Genomic DNA, 19,845 nt, shown 5'->3' with positions numbered 1-19,845 from the left:
CGCACTGTTCTCTGGGTGAGACTTAAGCACACACAGACCTGGGGTCTTGTGCTAGGTCTTGTGCCAGGTCTTGCTGCGACCCGGAACCACTGGGGCCTGTGGCTGCCGCAAGGGGCGTGTCTACCAGAGAGGAGCTTTCCATCGTGCTGAAGGGACGGTTCCTGAGATGCAGGCCAGAGAACCGCCTTGAGTGCTGCCTCCGGGCAGTGCTGCCGGCTGGCCCTGAGCCTGTGCAGACGCTCGCACTGACTCCTGCCTGCCGAAGACACTGTTGGTTGGTGATGCTGCACTCTGGCCTGAGCAGCCCCTCACTGATATGTCAGCTCCAGTCCCCACCTTATCCAACCACATCAGGGAATGGAGCACGCATCAAGCCATCCAGAGAAACCAAATGGGGCGTGGACCCAAATCACGGGCGCTGCACTCACTTAGCATTTTTATAGCAACACACATTGGGGTAATTTCTACTTCCACCGCACAGACAGCTTTGCGAGATGCTGAGGACATAAAGACAGCCAGATGTCCATTCTCTCTCTGGTTTCTGAGAGCCAGAGAGACATGGTGAGTGAGAGACTCTGATCTCCTGAACCCAGGCCTGGTCCCCTTCCAGCCACACCACTGTCGCCTTGCTATGAACGAAGAAACAAGGTGTCTGCTTTTGATAAATTGATTGAGTTGGCTAAGAGAGGAAGGACAGGAGCTACCCATAGGACATATGGGCAGGAACACAGGGACACGGTAGGGCAGTGATCAGCATCAAGGACGCCTAACCAGTTGTGCACACCATCATGCTGGCATGGGCTGCCCTCACCTGCCTGCCACACGCCCCTGCCTACTCCTGCTCCTCTAGTGGCATCCAGCCTCCCCACTGTGATCAGCAATCATACCATCCGCCACCATTCTTCTCCCCACAACTCACACCTTCTGGCAGCCCATGAACATGTCACACTCAGACTGTCCTGCCCCAAATACTATCTCATTTGTCCCACATCTAGACTGTTCTTTGTCCCACAGCTAGAATGTTCTTTTTCCTTTGACTTCCCAAGGAGAACCCTCCCAGGCCCCCTCCTCTGCAACAGTCTCTCCTTCTCCAGCCTCAGCACCCTCCTGCCCCCTCCTCCACCACCTGTCCAGTTCCACAGGGTCAGTTGTAGGTACAGCAGGCCTGGCCCGAGTCTCCATGCCTGCAGGGCAGCCCGTCCTGGATATAGCGCATGCCCAGAACTGCCCCCACAACCAGCTTCCTGTGCAGCTCACTCTTCACAAGATAGGGAAGAGTTTTGGGGCCTGCTGGTGTGTCACTGCTTCTATGATGGCTAAAAACAGCTGGGAAGCTAGAAGACACGCCTGAACCAAGCTCAGGACAGCGACTTGCTAGCAAAAAGCTTCAATTCAGGCCCCAAATCCAAGTGTGGCATTGTGTCAAATGAGGCTGAGACTTCGCGTCACCTCAGCTCACCAGGCACTTCTGAGGCAAACCCTGACAGGTGCATTTCAGTCCCCTGCCCAGGATCTACCCCAGCCCCACTTGGCATGTGGCATCTTTCACAGCAGGTGCCCTGTGCTGCTTCTGAGGTCATCCTTCCATCTCCTCACAAAACTCAGTGGAAACAAACATCTTGCAATCACGATGAAGCACTAGTCACCCAGACGCTTTCCACACCTGCAGCTGGGGAGGCTGAGTCAATTACTGTAAAGTCTGGGTGACAATTTTTGAATATATTTTCCACCTTTTATTTCCATCAGTATCATCCATTTAAGAAGAATGACAAGAAGTTTCCCATCAGTCCAAACTGGACCACCCACGCTTTATGAAAAGGTTAGAGCATTTCTGCCGGTCCCACATGACCCATCCGTCTTCAGTCAGTGCCTTCTGGAAGGGAGGAAAAGTCTTGGATCACCTGGAGCTCAATCCACTCGGCATGTGGCTGCTGCTGCAGTCCTGGTGCTGGAAGGAGCCCCCACTGGGTGCACATCTACAGAGGAGTACGTGGCGCAGTGAGGACGGTTACTGCTGGAGCCGACACACAGCGAACTACATACTTTTAGAAAGAGCCTCTGTCACATGGATAGAACAACAAAACCCCCACAAAAACCTGGAGAAAATATATCTAAGCCTCTGATAGATCTCTTAGCTAGCAGTGAGTTCAGTATGACAGCACAGCGTCTACAAATATTAATTAAAAATAAATTGCTTTGGTTAGCATTTAAACCTTTCCCATTCAGTAAAAGATTTCTGTAATGAGGAATGCTGAACATATATAAAGTCTGACACTCAATCTTGAATTTCCAGGGCGTGTTTTACTGAACTAAGAGCATCAAACACTGGCGCCCCAGGCTGAAGGCATCTGCTGCGACCTGGTGTGGCCCCCAAGGCCAGCGCCTCATCACTATGCCCCACAGCACTTGGAAGGAAGACTTAAAGGATTATTTGAGGGGCAGGGGAAGGGTGGCACAGGAACCCATGGGGCACCCTGGCAGAGATGGCAGCGTGGGAAGCAGGAAGGCCATGGGCAGTGGGTACATGAGGCAGGCAAGCCAGGCAGATGGAGCCATAGCTGGAGAGGAAGTGGTTGGGATGCCCTTCCCAGGACCCTGCCCCGGACACCTTCCCCAGGATCCCTGTTCTGCAGGACCTCTGTTCCTTCCCATTTCAGGGTAGAACACCAAGCTAGGGAAGGGGTTAGGGAGGCAGACCCGGGAGGCAGATGGAACGACCTGCACCAGGCCAGAGGAAGCTTATTCCCCGAGACCACGCATGAAGGCCCTGGGACCCCTCCTGGCCTTGTCCCCTGCCCGCCCCCTCCTACACCCAAAGAGGAACTTGCAATTCAGATAAAAAGTAAGAACAGAAAGAGCTGCATGCGCCTTTTCATAATGATAGCATTTATAAGCAGAAAATGAGTACTATTTCTGTTCATTATTTAGTTTTTCTTTGTTGCTGACTTCATATTTTCTACATAGGATAGGTACTCTGCAATAATCATTTCTTCGTCTTCCAGAGTTGAGTCAAGATAGTCTTCCTCATGCTCTGGAATGTCTTCCAGTATCTCATTGACGGCCTCTGTCTCCATGTCTTCGTCTGTTGAGGCACTAGAGGTTCCTACAATAAAATACCGCGGGAGTAAGTGAATTATGTGAGGATTGTCCTGGGGACACTGCACAACCACAGTCAACCTTAGATTGTGCCTCCTGCTGGCCACACTGTCCAGGTGGCCAGCCCAGCGACGTCAGGGGATGCCCCTCTCAGTCTCCACGTCTGCCGTGGCCTAGGGCACTGGCCCCATCTGTTGGCTTCTGAAGACACTTTGCTGTCAACGTGGCCCTCAGAGACCTCAGACCTACCTGCAGAGTCAGAAGGGGATGTGGCTGGCGGGGACAAAGAGTCTTCCGGCGACAGTGGCAGGTCAGGAGGCAGGCTTCCTCCGTTGTGAGCAAGGGTCTGGGCAGCCAGCTGGACGTTGCCTCTGAACACTCTCAGCGCAGCTTCGGCCACAAGTGCATCAAAACCCATGTACACCAACTAGGGGAGAGGGCAGGGTCACAGCCTCGGCCACCCCCATCACCCACAACGAGCAGACAGCCGGCTCTCATGTTTAAGAGCTCCCGGCATGCGCACCATGGCCCTTTTGGCACAAGTCATGCTTCTGTGCAATGGGAGCGTGGAGCAACCTGGAAGGGGGCTTGGAAGACTCGAGTCAGGTGTGTCAGTGAGCAGCCATCTCAGGACAGGCAGTGACCTCGGGCTGAGAGCAAGGCGCCACGCCAGTCTCACCACAAGCACCGTGAGGTCAGTGGCCACAGCATACAGGCATGCTAATGTGTGTGGGGGGACAAATGTGGACAGAGTTGTCACTTGGGACACAAAGCTGGATGGGTTTCACAGGTCACAGTGACATCCTTTTAGGTCACAGGCAGATAAATGGGACTGATGTAAACAGCGGTGCATAGAAAAAGGAGGCAAACCTAAAGAGAACTTCCTGACACTTCCCCAGATTTCCTGCTTTCCGAGGAGGCCTCCCCTGCCCTCTGTTGCTGCGTGGGTGGCCTCTGAGGTGGCAGGTTACACCTGGAGCCTGGGAGCCAAGGTTTCAGCACGGACTCCCCCAGTCCTGCGGCCTGATTCACCCGGGTTACCCCAAGCAACCCCACCCAAGGCTGTCCAAGCTGAGGGCACAAAGACGTGTCACTCACTTGGTCAATGTTTTCCTGGGAAGGACTTTCTTGACGGTTGTCGGTTTCAGGATTGGAATCATTTAACCACCACATCTGAGGGTTGCTGAGCAGAATCTAAAACACACAGGAACACCCTTTACCCATCACTAAGCTCTTCACACATTCAGACAGGCACCGCATCCTGCCGTGTGCTCGGCAGACCCAGCCGTCCTGTGCTGCTCTGAGGCAGGGAAAGGGCTCCCGCCCAGGCTGATGTGCCCAGAAGGCTTCCAGCCAGAGACCGGGACAGCTGGGGTTTGGAGGAGGAGCGAGACTAGTCAGGGGAAAGATCCCTTCTGACAGAGCAGGAAGGGACGGAGAGCAGGCGGAAGCGCATCCAAGAAAACAGGTTTCGTCAGAGCCACAGACAGAAAGGTCTCTTAAGCAGCTCAGGGCTGCCTGATTGATCTTTGAAAGTGTCATGCCCTCTAGACTTAAAATATCAGGCAGGTAGTAGAGTTATTTTGACCATTGGTTTCTTCGTCACACAATACTTAATCTTAAAAGACTCTGTGGAGACTTTCCTTTCCAACACTCAATACTTCCGTGTTGACTGGAGGTATTTATGTGCTACTCCTATAATTCCAATCTACTTCGAGACCCCTCAGTCCCTTCGGATGTTCAGAATTTCTCACCTCTTAATATTTCTCCAACACAAAAAAACAAACTAGATATTCAAATACAATTTTAAAATTTAACGTATATGTTAAATATACATATACATCGTAACAAAAGTACTGACTTGTGGAGCCTTCCAGGGAACAGGGCAGGGATAAGAGACAAAGGCAGGGTGGACCCCCCGTGCCTGCTGCACCCACACCCGCCTCAGTAGGGCAAACGAGTACACCTGCCCTGCCCTCCACCTGCCTCCACCCCCATCTCTGCCCCCCAGCCCCGCCCCCAGCATGCACACAACCTAAGCTAGCTCCTACCACTCCGCCTCCTGCCTGCCATGCTGCCCCAGCATCTGCCTGGACTGCTGCCTCCACGCAGCCAGCCCCCTGCCTCCCGTGCACCCCTGGGGACTCCCCACTACGTGTGCTCTGAGTTTGTCTCTCACTGAGCTGCGGGGCTGAGAGGGCAGAGTGCGCTTCCATACCAAGCTGCCGAGACGCAGCACAGCACCTGCCCTACTGAGGATTCCATCTGCTTCTCCAACACAGGGAAGGAAGTGGCCCAGGTAAAGTCACTGCTGTCTGGATCCCAACCTGCTGTCACTCCTGAGGGGTTCTTTGAAAAGCTTCCCCTTTGCCAACATGTACTATGGACTAAATAAATAAAACTAGATACTTACAGTTAAAATTTTAATGCCAAACAATTATACTACAAGTTGAATTACCATTCTCTTTTTCTGCTGTGGAAACGGCCTGTTTACACTACACTCTGCTGCACACACAAACCCTATATCAAGTCCTGGCCTGTGGACTCTGCTGGTGTGGACAGGCACCATGTTCTGGAGCCAGGCCTGGGCCAGGCACTGAGCATGGGGCCTCATGGGGCCTCATGTGGCCTCTGTCCGGGCTGAGGCCCAGGAGAAAGCTGCCCTTCAGATCTGATGACGGGGCAGCCCATAGGAGTGAGCCTGGGAGGATGCCCGAGAGCCATGGAGGGAGCTCTGGGCAGGACCCACTGCTCAAGGACAAGGCCAGAGGCCCCGAGGGAGTGGCTACCTTCAGGGCCTCGTCCAGGTTCCCGCTGGCTGCGTGGAGTGCCTGCTGGGCTGCGTGCATGGAGTAGCCCATCCCTTTCAGAGACCTGATGTTCTCGAGGCGGCGTCTTTTCTTCTCTTTTTCCTCCTTCCTTATTTGGGCCAATTCCTTTAGGAAAACAGCAAAGTCCCATCCCAAGTTAGGGACTGAGATTTCACAGCATCTCAGTCTACGCTCTGCGGGATTCTCGGGGTTTCCAGGCAAAGCCAAAAAACCAAAGCAAAGCACAGCAGGACCTCTGTCTACCTCTCCTCACCCAGCCAAATGGCAGAGGTGCCACAGAGGCAGAGGGGTGGTGGAAGCGCTGCTTCTGAGGGCAGGCAGTGGAAGTGAGACGCCCGTGGGGCAGGAAGGAAGTGCCTCATGAGCCCTGCCATCCAGCATCAGGATGGGCCACTCGCCCAACCCAGCGCACTCCCACTGCAGAGGTCGCAGGCGTGAGGTGCATGGATTCTCTTCTAGGAACTGGGCAGAAGAGCTTCCTGCATGTGGTGGGAAGGCCTTCCAGCCTTTGATGAATCGCCCAGGGACTCAAGTTCAAATGTGATGTGGAGTCAGGGGGCTCCTGGGCAATGCCATGGTTGATGACCCACCCACCACAGCTTGGGAAGCAAGGACTCCAGGGCCTTCTGAGGCCTGTCATTCCATTCAGAACCCACAGAATGCCCAAGGGACAAAGTTCATCTAACCTCTTGGTTCTCAACCCTGTTTCTCAGAGTTGCCTGCTATTGCTGCAGGAGCACAAGGCGGCTGCAGAGGGTTCTAGTCTCTTCGCCTCTCCCACCCAGGGCCAATCAGGAGGGTTCCCAACTTATTTTGTAAACTAGTATGCCCATAAACATGTCATTTAAAAAGGGGATTTTGCTGCTTAAAAACAACAACAAAGCAAGTTTGAAAACCAGGAGTTTAATCCAACCTCATTATTTTCCCAACAAGGAGACAGAAACCTTTCAACAAAGGTAAGTGACTGCCACATTCTCCCAGGGAGACCAGCTCCACCATCAGCAGCAGTGAGGACGGGGGAGAAAACAGACTCCCCTCCTTCCAGAGACCTGCTCCTGCCTCCCACCCAGCCCAGGCAACAGGCACCTCCCTGCGTTTTCCCCACAGCAAGAAAGTGGCCTCATCTCTCAGGAAAACAAAAGCACCATCATCGTGGAACCAGACTCCACAGCGCCACGGTAGGAGGAGGCAGAGCAGAGTGGCTGCTGGAAACATCTCCAGGGATGAAGATACCTGTAGACTCATGGCCTGTCTCTATCACGGGAGAACCTCCCATAGTTGGTGTACATGGGTGCCTCTCTGCACCCCGAGAATCCAGCTGCACCAAGCCTGTCTCATGCCCCCGTTACGTGCTCTACCTCTCAGCGGCCAGTCTCCCCCAGCTCCAGCCCCGCTGCACAGCGCAGTGGGCTCCGTCATTCCAGTCACCTACCTAAAAGCCCACAGCAGCTCCCGACCACCTCCCCACACTGAGGCACCAGCTCCTTATTATGCTACTCAGGGCTCCCACTCCCTAGCCCCAACAACACTTCCAAACTGACCTTATCCTGCCACACCACCCCAACCACGCACGCCAGCAGGAGCCTTTCATGCCACTCACATTTGCACTTTTATTCACACTTACACTCCACATAAAATGCCTTTACTGGTCCCATCCTCTGCTTTCAATACAGTTTCTTCCATTTATGTTCCAAAAGGCTAAGAAGCATGCCTAACATCCAAGCACAGAGAAGGAGGCTGCCAGATAGCAGACCTGGGCATTACCTAACACAGACCTCACATCAACTGGGAGCTTCGAAGAACATTTCCTTTCATTATAAATGTCTTAGTCTGTTTCCTTTTAATCATGTAAACACACGTGAGAAAATTATTTTCTGATATATTTCTCTTTATACTAGGATGAGTTAGAAAGATAAAGTAGATCAATCAATGACAGTACTGCACTAAAGTGGCTATAGTTAAGTAGAATCAGATTTCAAGAGAGAGGCATTGTGTGGTCACAAGCAGCTGGGACGACCACTTAGGAAGGCTGCCTCTCACAGTCTGGCCATACTGAAGCATGATCTGTGATCTCTGTTTCTACAGCTGTTGCTTTTTGCCAGATGAGAAACTGGTCTGTACTCAGGGCCATGTTGCACAAAAAAATATAAATTTTAAAAATTATGTATTAAAGGCTGGGTGCAGTGGCTCACACCTGTAATCCCAGCACATTGGGAGGCCAAGGTGGGAGGATTGCTTGAACCCAGAAGTTTGAGACCGGCCTGGGCAACATGGTGAGACCCCATTTCTACAAAAAATAAAAACAAAAATCAGCCAAGAGCTCTTGGCAGGAGGATCATTGGAGCCCAGGAGATCAAGGCTGCAGTGAGCCATGATCATGCCACCGCACTCCAGCCTGGACAACAGAGCAAGACTCTGTCCCAAACAAAAGCAAAGAATTTACATTCAGTTCAGTCAGATGCCCACACCTAGAATGTTGGAACTCCGTGGGCAGCAGCTTTCTCTCGCTCATCTAAAGCTCCGATAGGAGCCCACTTTCTGTGGGACATTGTTTTTGTCTTTCCAGAACCCGTTCTACCCCTCCCTGAAGTGTGGGAGGCTGCTCCAGCTCCCCAGGTGGCCCCTGAACGGGCAAAGGTGGCGACCCTCTATCTCTTGCCACAGGCCTAAGCCAGTCTTGGCATTCCTCCAGCCTCAGTGACAACAGGTTCAAGGCTTCCCAATCACAAGAAGCTCAGGATTTTCCCTGAGGATTCTGGGACAGAGATTATGGCCCTTGGTGTGATTGGATGACACTGATGACACGGGGTGGGGGGTGGGGTAGAGAGACAGACCTCAGGTCCTCAGTGACATCAGTAAGCCACTGAATCACCTAACCCTGAGACCCATCCTACTTCTGGACTTTTTACAAGTAAACAGGCCAATAAATCCCATCACATCCCTTTTTTTGATGTTTAGGCAATTTTGTTTTTTTGTTGTTGTTGTTGCTTTCAGCCGAAAGCATCCTAACCAATAACACCCATTGGGTGGAAGAGGGAGCACGATCAACTGCACTATACACACTGTTGTTTTTTATTTGCATTTTCTCCAAGGGCTTTTAACTTCAGAAATGTACAAGTGATGTGATTCCACTATGCTTTAAAAGACCGCCTCTGAGCTACAGCTCTTCCCGTGTGTAAGATGAGAAGTATCTGTCCTCTGGCCTCTCGGGTGGTCACAGGCAGAAGTGAATGACATGAGTGTGACAATGTTTTATGAACTATAGTCTCATACACTGATGAGAATTGTTTTCCAAATGATCTCATTTTAAAACACTAGCTTTCCAGATGCTAATAAAATCTTACTGGTAGTGGAGTAATAGTAAAGCAACAAATCAGTATCAGCAATGTTTGTTTTTCTGTTAGTACTTAATTAGACCATGTAAAACTCAAACACACAGAACTCAACTTTTCAGCTCATCGCAGTGGCTCACACCTGTAATCCCAGCACTTTGGGAGGCCAAGGCAGGCAGATCACTTGAGGTCAGGAGTTCGAGACCAGCCTGGCCAAAATGGTGAAACCCCATCTCTACTAAAAATACAAAAAGTAAAGCTGGGCATGGTGGTGGGCACCTGTAATCCCAACTACTCAGGAGGCTAAGGCAGAAGGATCACTTGAACCTGGGAGGCAGAGGTTGTAGTGATCACGCCACTGCACTCCAGCCTGGGTGACAGAGTGATACTGTCTTGGAAAAAAAACAAAAAAGAACTCAGCTTTTCAAAGTCTCTGCCTTTACCTACTCATTGACTTCTATAGCAAGACCCAAAGGACCACGATTGGACTAGGCAAGAGAGAGAGGTAACGACCACAGTTGGTGTTGTAAAAGGAGAAACCCAAGCAGCCCTGGGACTGCTCACCATGGAATCAACCCACGAATCCACTCCCTCTCTGGCATCATGTGGGCAAACAACCACGGGGCTTTCCTGCTCCCATCCAAATACCCCGAGGCTGCTTTTATCCTTCGGGATTATCCTAGTGTTTAGCAAAAAGGAAAACGAGGTAACATACATGTGAGGATTCTAGAGACTTCTGTGGCTGGAGTTTACAGCTAGAAAGGGCCTGTGAGATAATCTAGTACCAACTTCTTGTTTTGGCAAAAGAAGAAAAATGGTTCTCCTGCTAATCTTCCACCATGATCTCCCTCTAGGCCTCAGTTATTTTACTGCAGGACATACTGGATAGAATAAGGATCCTTCCAACTCCAAAATCCTAAGGTTTTCTTTAATGTACTTAATTGTTTCAAATGATTATAGTTTTTTAACCTGTGCTTTCATAATATAATACAACTTGTTTCTATAATTTGACTTATGTTTCTAGGCAAGGATGCAATCCCCAACTTTAATAAAGACCTCATGAAAAAACAATTTTCTGTTTTTAAAATGACTTCCAGAAAGAGAGTTAAAGAGAGAAAGGGGACTGTTTGCCACCACAGCAGGAAACAAAACTAAGGAGACTGCAGCATGTGAAAAATGATCCAATTGAAAAAGACAAGTTTCAGCCGGGCACAGTGGCCGACGCCTATAATCCCAGGACTTTGGGAAACTGAGGTGAGCTCATCACTTGAGGCCAGGAGTTTGAGACCAGCCTGGCCAACATGGTGAAACCCGTCTCTACTAAAAATACAAAAATTAGCTGGGTGTGGTGGCGGGCACCCGTAATCCCAGCTACTCAGGAGGCTGAGGCACGAGAATTGCTTGAACCCGGGAAGGGGAGATTGCAGTGAGCCAAGATCGCGCCACTGCACTCCAGCCTGGACGACAAAGTGAGACTCTATCTCAAAAAAAAAAAAAAGGTTTCTCCTTCCTTCCAAATCTGGAGTAATAAAGAGTTCCTTGTTATTAACACCTCCTGTGAGACTATCTTTTTTTGTTCTTTCATACCCAAGAGAGCTAGGGCATTGTGAAAGTGGGTACCTCTCTGCGGTTGGTAATATGAGTGGCCGCATGGTCCACGTTCCCATCACATGCCCTCAGGCCAAGCCGGGCTTCCTGGGCAGTAAATCCCAACTGCAACAAATTGTCCACTTTTGATGGATCAATATATAGCTCTTTCAAGAGCTGACGTGCCTAGAGACAGGGAGAAATGTAAGAATCATGTAACCATGGCAATACTTAAAGCTTAATACAAAGTTAAAGCCTAAAAGAAATTAGATTGTGCCCAATGTGAATTAAAGGGCATCAGATTTTGGATAAAATCTCTAGGCCTGTTATTAACAAGTACAAATGGAAAGAGACCAACACTACCTCTACTCACATTACACAGCCTCAGCACAGCACCAGGAAAGAGGCTGGCTGTTGTGGAAGTGACTGGTATCCACTTTTTTTTTGGCAACAAAAGCCCCTGAATTTGAGCTGTACACGTGGCATTTCTCACCCTCCCGTGCAGCTGGGTGTAGCCAGGTGGTGAAGTCGAGGTCAATGGCATGCAGCCACAGCACTGGGTGCAGCTGCTGGGCCCTCTCTCAAGTGGCCTGCTCTGGACGCTCTCTTGCCCCCTCTGCTGGTTGTAAGAGGCACGGACAAGAGCAACCTGGGACGCCTCGCTGAGGCTGGCGGGCTGCTCACTGCTTTGGCCCCGCTCACCTCCAGACTGCAAGATGAGTGAGCCATAAACTTCTATCCAATTAAAGTCACTGTCTTTTTGAAGTCTCCTTATTACAGCATCTGGCTGTACTCTAACAAATACAAATATGTTTCTGGTTCAACATCTCCTGTGCACGGAGAAAGCACAGGCATGTTTCTCACAAGCCACAAACTACTAAGGTAAAATCCTTAACCTCCGCGAGTCCGCGAGTGTTTTTTAAAAGGAGGTGAAAACAGTTACAACTTTACTTTTCTTACCTTGTTAAGATACTCACAAGCCTCTACATCATTTCCACTGTGATAGTTTCGGATACCTTGAAGTAAGTAGAGTCTTAGAAACAGTACTTTCTCTTTCCCACAATTTCCCTAAAATTATTGAAGAAAAAAAGGACAAAATTGCCTTATTTCTAATTACAGGTGTATAATACTCATATCTGTAATTCCCTTGGTCTCCAGAGGGGCAACATGGTAGTATTAAAATGTCCATGGCTTCACTATGACTGATGGCAAAAGTGAAGCCCCTTTTTCCCCATCCCCTGTGGTACGACGACATTCCTCCAGACATGCAGCACTGCAGACGTGCAGCACTGCAGACGTGCAGCACTCCAGACGTGCAGCACTCCAGACGTGCAGCACTCCAGACATGCAGCACAGTGGCCCTCCTGGTCAGCAGAGAAGTATGCAGAAATCCAAACCAGGTATAAGAGAGTCTACATCAGCAGGATTGTGATGACTTGCGGAAATCAGAACAATCCTTACTCGAGCCAGAGCTCTTGAGCTGGGACTCATTCACTCTAACTGTTACTGCTGAAATGTCTATTTTCTGCATTTACATCTTGCAAATTAGACTCTACCCATATAAAGAAGTCAGCAGCTCTCTCCTGGTCAGGGTGATCACTGGTGGGGTTCTATGACTAGCAAACTGTGTTCCTTTGGGCTAAATGCTCACACACTAAAAGAGACAGCCAGATTTGTAAAACATGGAACACTTTATAAATATATAGGTTAACAAGAGTATGCTGCATATACTACTATCAAAATGAAATCACCTTCTGGCAGTAGTTCAAATACTTTAACAGGAATAAACACAAATGCTAGAAATGGACTCAAGAAGACATAAAATGAATTCCAGGAACATACTTTTATGTGGACCAGTCTCTGATGATTTTCTCCATAACAATTTTTAAAGCATTTCTGGGCCAAGTTTAATTTTTTTTCTGCATCATCAAGGCATTCCAGTTGTTCCAGGCGGAAGTAACACCACACTATATCCAGCTGGAGGACGGCGTAGTTATCCACTGTGTCCAGCAGCTCTCTGCAACACTCACTGGAAAGAGAAGGAAAATGACATCACTGCCAAGCAGGATTTGAAACATTTTTAGCATCTGAAACCTTTTTGTGAATTACTGGAATTCTTTCCCAGTTCTTGGTATATGTTCAAAGGCTGACTGCTCTAAAAGAGAGATCCTAATGTTTAGGAAGGGAGCTGTATTTATAATCTCATCCTTCTAATGGGGGAAAAAAGGAGAAATCAGGGCTTAGGAATCAAAGCTTACCACCACTTGCCCCAGGACACACATGCAGTCCCTTGACAGGAAGGAGAACCCAGGGCCCCTGTTTCAGAGGCCCTCAGCAAATACTGGGAAGACCATGCTTTAAAACTGTGACTTCCAATCCTGACTGCAAATTAGCATCACCTGGACCAGAGCAACATTCGTTCGTTCGTTCTTTCTTTCTTTAAGAATCATTGATCCCACCTAGACCAAACATAATAGAAATCTCTGGGGGTTGGGCCTGGTCGTTATATTGCCCGAGTCTCCCCAGGTGAGTCTAACATACAGCCAGGGCTGAACACCGCTTCTTTAAAGATGCCAAAAAAATCCCTACGTATTATGAATGCCTCAGCTGATGAAGGCTCAGACAAGACATTCATGTTCAACCACATTCAAGCTGGGGGAAAATCAATCCAGAAAGCGCCAGGCTCTAACGGCCCAGCTGATTTCTGAGGGCCTGTGTGCAGGCAAAACGAGACTCTGTATCCATGGCAGCAGGCTGAACCCAGGCACAGAGAAGGGAAGAAAGACAGCAACAGAAGTCAGCGTGCTCCAGAAGTGCTGGCAAAGGCAGCCATCAGAGTGACTGATTTTAAGTTATGATTACGTTAAAAATTCCTAATGCCAATCTAGGTCTCAAGTCTTCAATAAGAACATTTGGAACCACACATCGTACATGAACAAGGTTTTATATCTTTGTATTCATTGGTGTTCTACTAAAAATAAGACTGCTCTTGTATAAAACTACAAAATCCACATGGCCTCAAGCTTCCTGTCCTGCCTATCAAAATATGCGTGGAATAAAAAAAAAAAAAAAACCCAAAAGGACTTTTATTTTGTCATTTGCCCTTTAAAACAGTAGTCTCCTAAAGAGGGCCCGTGTAGACAGTCCAGTTGGGGTGCGGCAAGAAAAATGTATCACGGCAGTATTTTTACACCTATTTTCATCTCTCTCAACATTTCGAATTTCGTGAATGTTTGAGAACATATACACCATATTTTACACACACATGTGCACGCAGGCACACAGATGTGGAGCTGGGTGAGGGGTACTGTCTCCAAATTTACTGCTCAGCCTGAGAACTTGACTTTGAGAGAAAAAGCAGCACTTTGTGGGTTGTGGTCTGATCTCACAGGCACGGTGAGACTTCCTGGCTCTGGACACATTCTGGTTCCTGCGACAGAAGACTCTCCTGCCACTCACAGGAAAGCAATGGGCATGTGGCCGAACTTCTCCATCTCCCGCATGTTGCTCTAACAGGCTCATTCATGTTTTACTAAGCATCAGGAGCGTGGACAGAAATGGCCTCATGTCAGTTAAAAATAAAATCAATATGCCCTTATCTCAAGTTGGACCCAGGATCGAGTATTTATTTGTGCAGCCAAAAAAAAAAAAAAGAGAGAAAAAAACCAACAAAATGAACAAACACACAAAACCAAAGCAGAGGTCTCAGAGGGGTACATGTCATCCTTTCAGTTTTGAGAAATCAACACATTATTATATATAAAACTGTATTTAAACCTGATCATTTGCTTGGGGAAAAGTGGTTTCTTAAAGCCTGGTATAAATGGAATTTAGAAGGCCGGGCGTGGTGGCTCACAGGCTCACACCTATAATCCCAGCACTTTGGGAGGCTGAGGTAGAAAAATCACTTGAACCCAGGAGTTTGGGACTAGCCTGAGCAACATAGAGACTGTCTCTTAAAAAAAAAAAAAAAAAAAAAAAAAAAAAACCTATAAAAATAAAAAATTTCATTTAGAGTATACTTTTATTAACACTACTTTGGTTTACAATTTTAGTAGCATTAATATTCAGCACTGTTGATACATTTTCATGCTGACAATATTAAAATAAACGTACAACATTTATTTAAATAAAATCTTCTGAGCCTAGCTTTCAAAAAATAAAATCCTGGCCAGGCACAGTGGCTCATGCCTGTAATCCCAGCACTTTAGGAGGCCAAGGCGGGCGGATCACCTGAGGTCAGGAATTCAAGACCAGCCTGGCCAACATGGTGAAACCCCATCTCTACAAAAATTAGCTGGGCATGATGGCGGACGCCTGTAATCCCAGCTACTCGGGAGGCTGAGGTGGGAGAATTGCTTGAACCCAAGAGCCGGAGGTTGCAGTGAGCCGAGATCGCGCCATTGCACTCCAGCCTGGGCGACAGTGCAAGACTCCATGTCAAAAACAACAACAAAAATTAAATCCCATTTGAGCTTAAGTCAGTTTTAACAGAAATTTATTATGTTAGTCTTACAGTTTAATTTTTTTTTTTTTTTTTTTTTTGAGACGGAGTCTTGCTCTGTCGCCCAGGCTGGAGTGCAGTGGCGCGATCTCGGCTCACTGCAAGCTCCGCCTCCCGGGTTCACGCTATTCTCCTGCCTCAGCCTCCCGTGTAGCTGGGACTACAGGCGCCCGGCTAATTTTTTGTATTTTTAGTAGAGTCGGGGTTTCACTGTGTTAGCCGGGAGGGTCTGATCTCCTGACCTTGTGATCTGCCCGCCTCGGCCTCCCAAAGTGCTGAGATTACAGGCGTGAGCCACCACCCCCAGCCCAAAATTTTTATGTTAAAGAAAGAAAGATACTAATTTCAAGAAAGGTAAGCCTGGCTGGGCGCAGTGGCTCACACCTGTAATCCCAACACTTTGGGAGGCCAAGGCGGGCGGATCACCTGACGTCAGAAGTTCAAAACCAGCCTGGCCAACATAGCGAAACCCCCTCTCTACTAAAAATACAAAAATTAGCCGGCAGTGGTGGTGGGCGCCTGTAATCCCAGCTATTTGAGAGGCTGAGGCAGGAGAATCGCTTGAACCCAGGAGGCAGAGGTTGCAGTGGGCAGAGTTTGCAGTAAGCCAAAATTGTGCCACTGCACTCCAGCCTGGGCGACAGAGTGAGACTCTGTCTGGAAAAAAAAAAAAAAAAAAAAAAAAAAGCAAGCCAAACTTACCTAACTTTTTTCAAGAAAGGTTGCCTAAAAAGTTATTTTCAATTTTATTACTGGTTTTAAGGAATTGGATTATAGTGTGCTACAGTGTAGTTTTTTTTCTGATATTTCTTGTACTTGGGGTTCATTAAAGTCATTGCATCTGGGGGTTTATAGTTTTCATCAAACTGGGAAAAATTATGGCCATTTTTTTCTTCAAGTATTTTTTCTGTCCCACATGCCTCCCTTTCCAGGGACTCCAATTACATGCATTTTAGGTTGCCTGAAATTGTTCCACAGCTTGCAGATGCTCTGTTCATTTTTTCTTTTTTTCAGTCTTTTCTGTTTTCTCAGATAGTTTCTATTGCCTTACTTAACATTTACTCATCTTCTCTTCCATAGTGGCTATTTTGCAGTTCATCCCACCTCATGTACTTTTCATCTTATGTGTTGTACTTTTCATCTCTTACATTCTGGTTTGGGTCTTCTGAACGTTTCCCATGTCTTTATCTGAAATGTTCAATTGTTCCTCTGCCTTCTTGAGCATATGGATTACCGTCACTGTTTTAATGTCCTTGTCTACTAATTCTATCTTCTGTGTCACTTCTGGATCTGTTGCTACTGACTGATTTTTCTGCTTGTTATAGCTTGCATTTGCTTGTTTCTTTGCATGCCTGCTAATTTTTCAGTGGATGCTTGATATTTTTGAGTTGCTAAATTATTGCAGTTTGTTAGGGATGCACTTATTTCAAAACAGCTTTTAAGCTTCATTAAGTGGGACCAAATTATGCCCTAGTACTGAGGCAACACCCTTCTGAAGATTCCATTTGACGTCCTGTGACTACCAAATTCTCCACTCTGGCTGGTGGGAATAGGAACTATTCCCGGCCTTCTAGGAACTCTGGGGATTACTCCCTGCTTCTTTCATGTGGTACCTTGCCCAGCCCTGGGTGGTTTCCTCACACACATGTGCTGATCATCGCTGAGCAGAAGACTCAAAGGCTCCTCTGAAGCTGGCACCCTCTCTCTGGCAGCTCGCTCCTCTCACCTCCTTGGCCTCCTGCACGCCCAGCTCCATCTCCTTAACTCCAGGGAGCACAAGGCTCTGCCTGGGTTTGCCGCCCTCCCTGCCCCGTAGCCTGAAACTTCTCCAGGCACGGAGCTCCCCTCATGTTTCCCCACCCCAGGGTCACCGTTCTGCACTGCCAGGAAGTCACTGTTTCATAGTATTTGGGGAAAGAAACTATTCTTGGTCATACTACATACCATACTCCAAGACATATGGTAGGAAGTTGTGACAGAACTTCTAGCTTACTTGGAGAAGTTAGGGGGAAAAAATCAAATGGAAAAGGAAATGGAAAAACTGAAGTTTCCTCCATCTGCATTCTATTTGGCTTGCATTACTGCTGATTTCCTTTATGAAAAGGGAGAAATCACACACACACAAAATATGCTAACAAGTTGGCCAGGATAAACAGATGCCCAGAAAACAAATAACTTTCTCTACTTAGAAAGACATTGACAATTATTATTTCATTATTATATCTACTACTTACCGAACATGTTAATGTACCATGAACTGATGATGTCGCAAAATTTTTATTCAGTGGTTCCCTGAGACCTAAAAATTATTTCAAGGATTTGTCCAGGGTGAAAAGATTGAGAGGCTCCCACAGATGTATGAAGATCAACCATGTCCTTATAACTGTTGAAGCTCGATTATGGGTGTATATGGAGGCTCATTATACTAATTTTTATTTTTATGTCTATTTGAAATTTTCCATAATAAAAAATGAGAAACAATTATGGAAGGGAATGAAAATTTTACTTAAATTTTTAGGACCTAATTTACAGCCTGTTTACTCTGCACTGTTTGCAGAAGAGAACGAAACTAACATCCTTTCAGAAACAGGCAGAGGCAGAGACCGCAGAGGCACCCACCAGCCCTCATTCTCACTATTCCCAGCCCGGCCCCTCCCCTCCCAATCCCTTCTTTGTGTACGTTAAAGTTGGGACTTGTTCACTTAGAACCCAAAGGCACTGACCAATGGAAAACTATAAATATTTGCATTCATCTTCTGGGAGTATACAGTATTATCTTGGGAATGCACCAAAACAGAAAAGAAGTTAACACTAAATTTGTTAACTTTTGACCATTTTCAAAAAATCAAGTCTACTTTTCAAATGTTGAATATGTCTGCATCACAGTCTCTTAGTACCATTTCCCATGAAGAGGAACCAGGACTCCTTGGGAAATTGCTGATTCCTGGTCTGGGGCGTTAAATGCCCAAGATGAGCCTGGAGTATCTTTGGATTCCAGAAATCAGAGACTGCAAAGACTAGTAGGGTTGAGTCAAAAAACCACAGGGGCTGCCTGCCAGCCAGCGATGACCAATTCAAGCACTGAAGTTTGAAACACATCAAATGTTTTAAATCCATGAGTTAATAATGACACTTAAGAAAATGAAAAGAAAAAGAACCTCTTTGGTCACCTTTGGAGGGTGACAGTGAAGGAACTCATTTATTTTGAAAACAAGAAAATAAGGAGAAAGGAACAAAGTATTTTATTCTATCTTTCCTATACAAATTGTACCTCCACATATAAAATAACTGATGAGCAAAAAAAATTTTTTTCAGAATTCCAACAATAAATGCAGAAGGGAGACCAGGTGCGGTGGCTCACACCTGTAATCCCAGCACTTTGGGAGACCAAGGCGGGAGGATCACATGAGTCCAGGAGTCCAAGACCAGCCTGAGCAACACAGGGAGACCCCATCTCTATAATAATAATTTAAAAAAAGGCAGACACAGTGGCTCACACCTGTAATACCAGCACTTTGAGAGGCTGTGGTGGGTGGATCACTTGAGCCCAGGAGTTTGAGACTAACCTGGGCAACATAGTGAAACCTCATCTCTACAACAAATACAAAAAAACTATCTGGGCATGGTGATGTGCACCTGTGATCCCAGCTACTTGGGAGGCTGAGGTGGGAGGATCACTCCAGCCCAGGAGATGGAGGTTGCAGTGAGCTGAGATGGTGCCACTGCACTCCAGCCTGGGTGACAGAGTGAGACTCTATCTCAAAAAAAATAATAATAAGTGCAGAAGGAATAATATCACCATCATACGGCTCTTAAACAATGGATTTGAGGAATAATCATCAATACTACCCCAAAACCATTAGGTGACAAGCTGACCGGAAACTTTATAATGGAAAGTTCCAACTAGCAACACAGCACATGTACAAAAGAAGAGAGGATATCCTACCTGCTTGAAAATTCTTTTCTTTACAGGGAGGAAAGGTCAATTAGAAATACAAAGGGAAGAAGAAATTCACTGGTCTACACCATAACTACTCTTTTACATTAACCACTGTCGTAGATGAAAGTCTGCAGTCTCAAGGGCATGGCAGGGTGCTCTGTAAAGTCTGGGCCATCTTCCTTAAAGCTGGTATTCACCAAGTACAAAAGCGCCTACCAGAAATATTTGTCAGCGTCCAACAGACATGGCAAGGCTATTCCATATTCTTTTCTTTTCAGGAAAGCTCTGCCCTTCTCATGATATCCCATAGCTAACATAAGGGCCTAGGAAAAAATATGAATTTAAAAAACATCACTTTAAAATATAATAAAACAAATTATATTAAAAGCATATTACTTTTCAAAAACCAAATAAAGTAAACAAAAACCCCACAGATATGTTTAAGATTAAACCCCTCCTTACCTATTCCAAATTATAGAACAGGGAAAGGGTATGAGGAAACAGGGGAGAGATGTCAGAATCGCCTGCGGACTTTTCCCAAACCACAGTTTCCTT

General features: G+C 47.2%; 2 protein-coding genes across 8 annotated transcripts in view; one reads left to right on the top strand and one right to left on the bottom strand.

The window, feature by feature from the left end:
- Positions 1–1,852, top strand: part of WDR86 (WD repeat domain 86) — a 31,919-nt gene extending 30,067 nt beyond the window's left edge. For all 4 annotated transcript variants that reach the window (XM_073009504.1, XM_073009503.1, XM_007983516.3 and 1 more), the window contains one exon: positions 1,747–1,852. In XM_073009504.1, coding sequence (XP_072865605.1) covers positions 1,747–1,760 — 14 coding nt within the window. In that variant the 3' untranslated portion in view covers positions 1,761–1,852. The remainder of the gene's footprint in view (positions 1–1,746) is intronic.
- The window catches only part of NUB1 (negative regulator of ubiquitin like proteins 1), a 33,268-nt gene continuing 15,127 nt past the window's right edge, over positions 1,705–19,845 (bottom strand). For all 4 annotated transcript variants that reach the window (XM_007983526.3, XM_007983522.3, XM_007983528.3 and 1 more), the window contains 8 exons: positions 19,507–19,613; positions 12,689–12,875; positions 11,807–11,914; positions 10,880–11,032; positions 5,886–6,032; positions 4,195–4,290; positions 3,346–3,523; positions 1,705–3,103 (listed from right to left, as the gene is read on the bottom strand). In XM_007983526.3, coding sequence (XP_007981717.1) covers positions 2,925–3,103; positions 3,346–3,523; positions 4,195–4,290; positions 5,886–6,032; positions 10,880–11,032; positions 11,807–11,914; positions 12,689–12,875; positions 19,507–19,613 — 1,155 coding nt within the window. In that variant the 3' untranslated portion in view covers positions 1,705–2,924. The remainder of the gene's footprint in view (positions 3,104–3,345; positions 3,524–4,194; positions 4,291–5,885; positions 6,033–10,879; positions 11,033–11,806; positions 11,915–12,688; positions 12,876–19,506; positions 19,614–19,845) is intronic.

The sequence above is a fragment of the Chlorocebus sabaeus genome, chromosome 21 (genome assembly GCF_047675955.1).
Source record: "Chlorocebus sabaeus isolate Y175 chromosome 21, mChlSab1.0.hap1, whole genome shotgun sequence".
Taxonomy (NCBI): Eukaryota; Metazoa; Chordata; class Mammalia; order Primates; family Cercopithecidae; genus Chlorocebus; species Chlorocebus sabaeus.
Note: the sequence above shows the minus strand (reverse complement) of the source record. Positions and strands in the feature narration are given on the sequence as shown.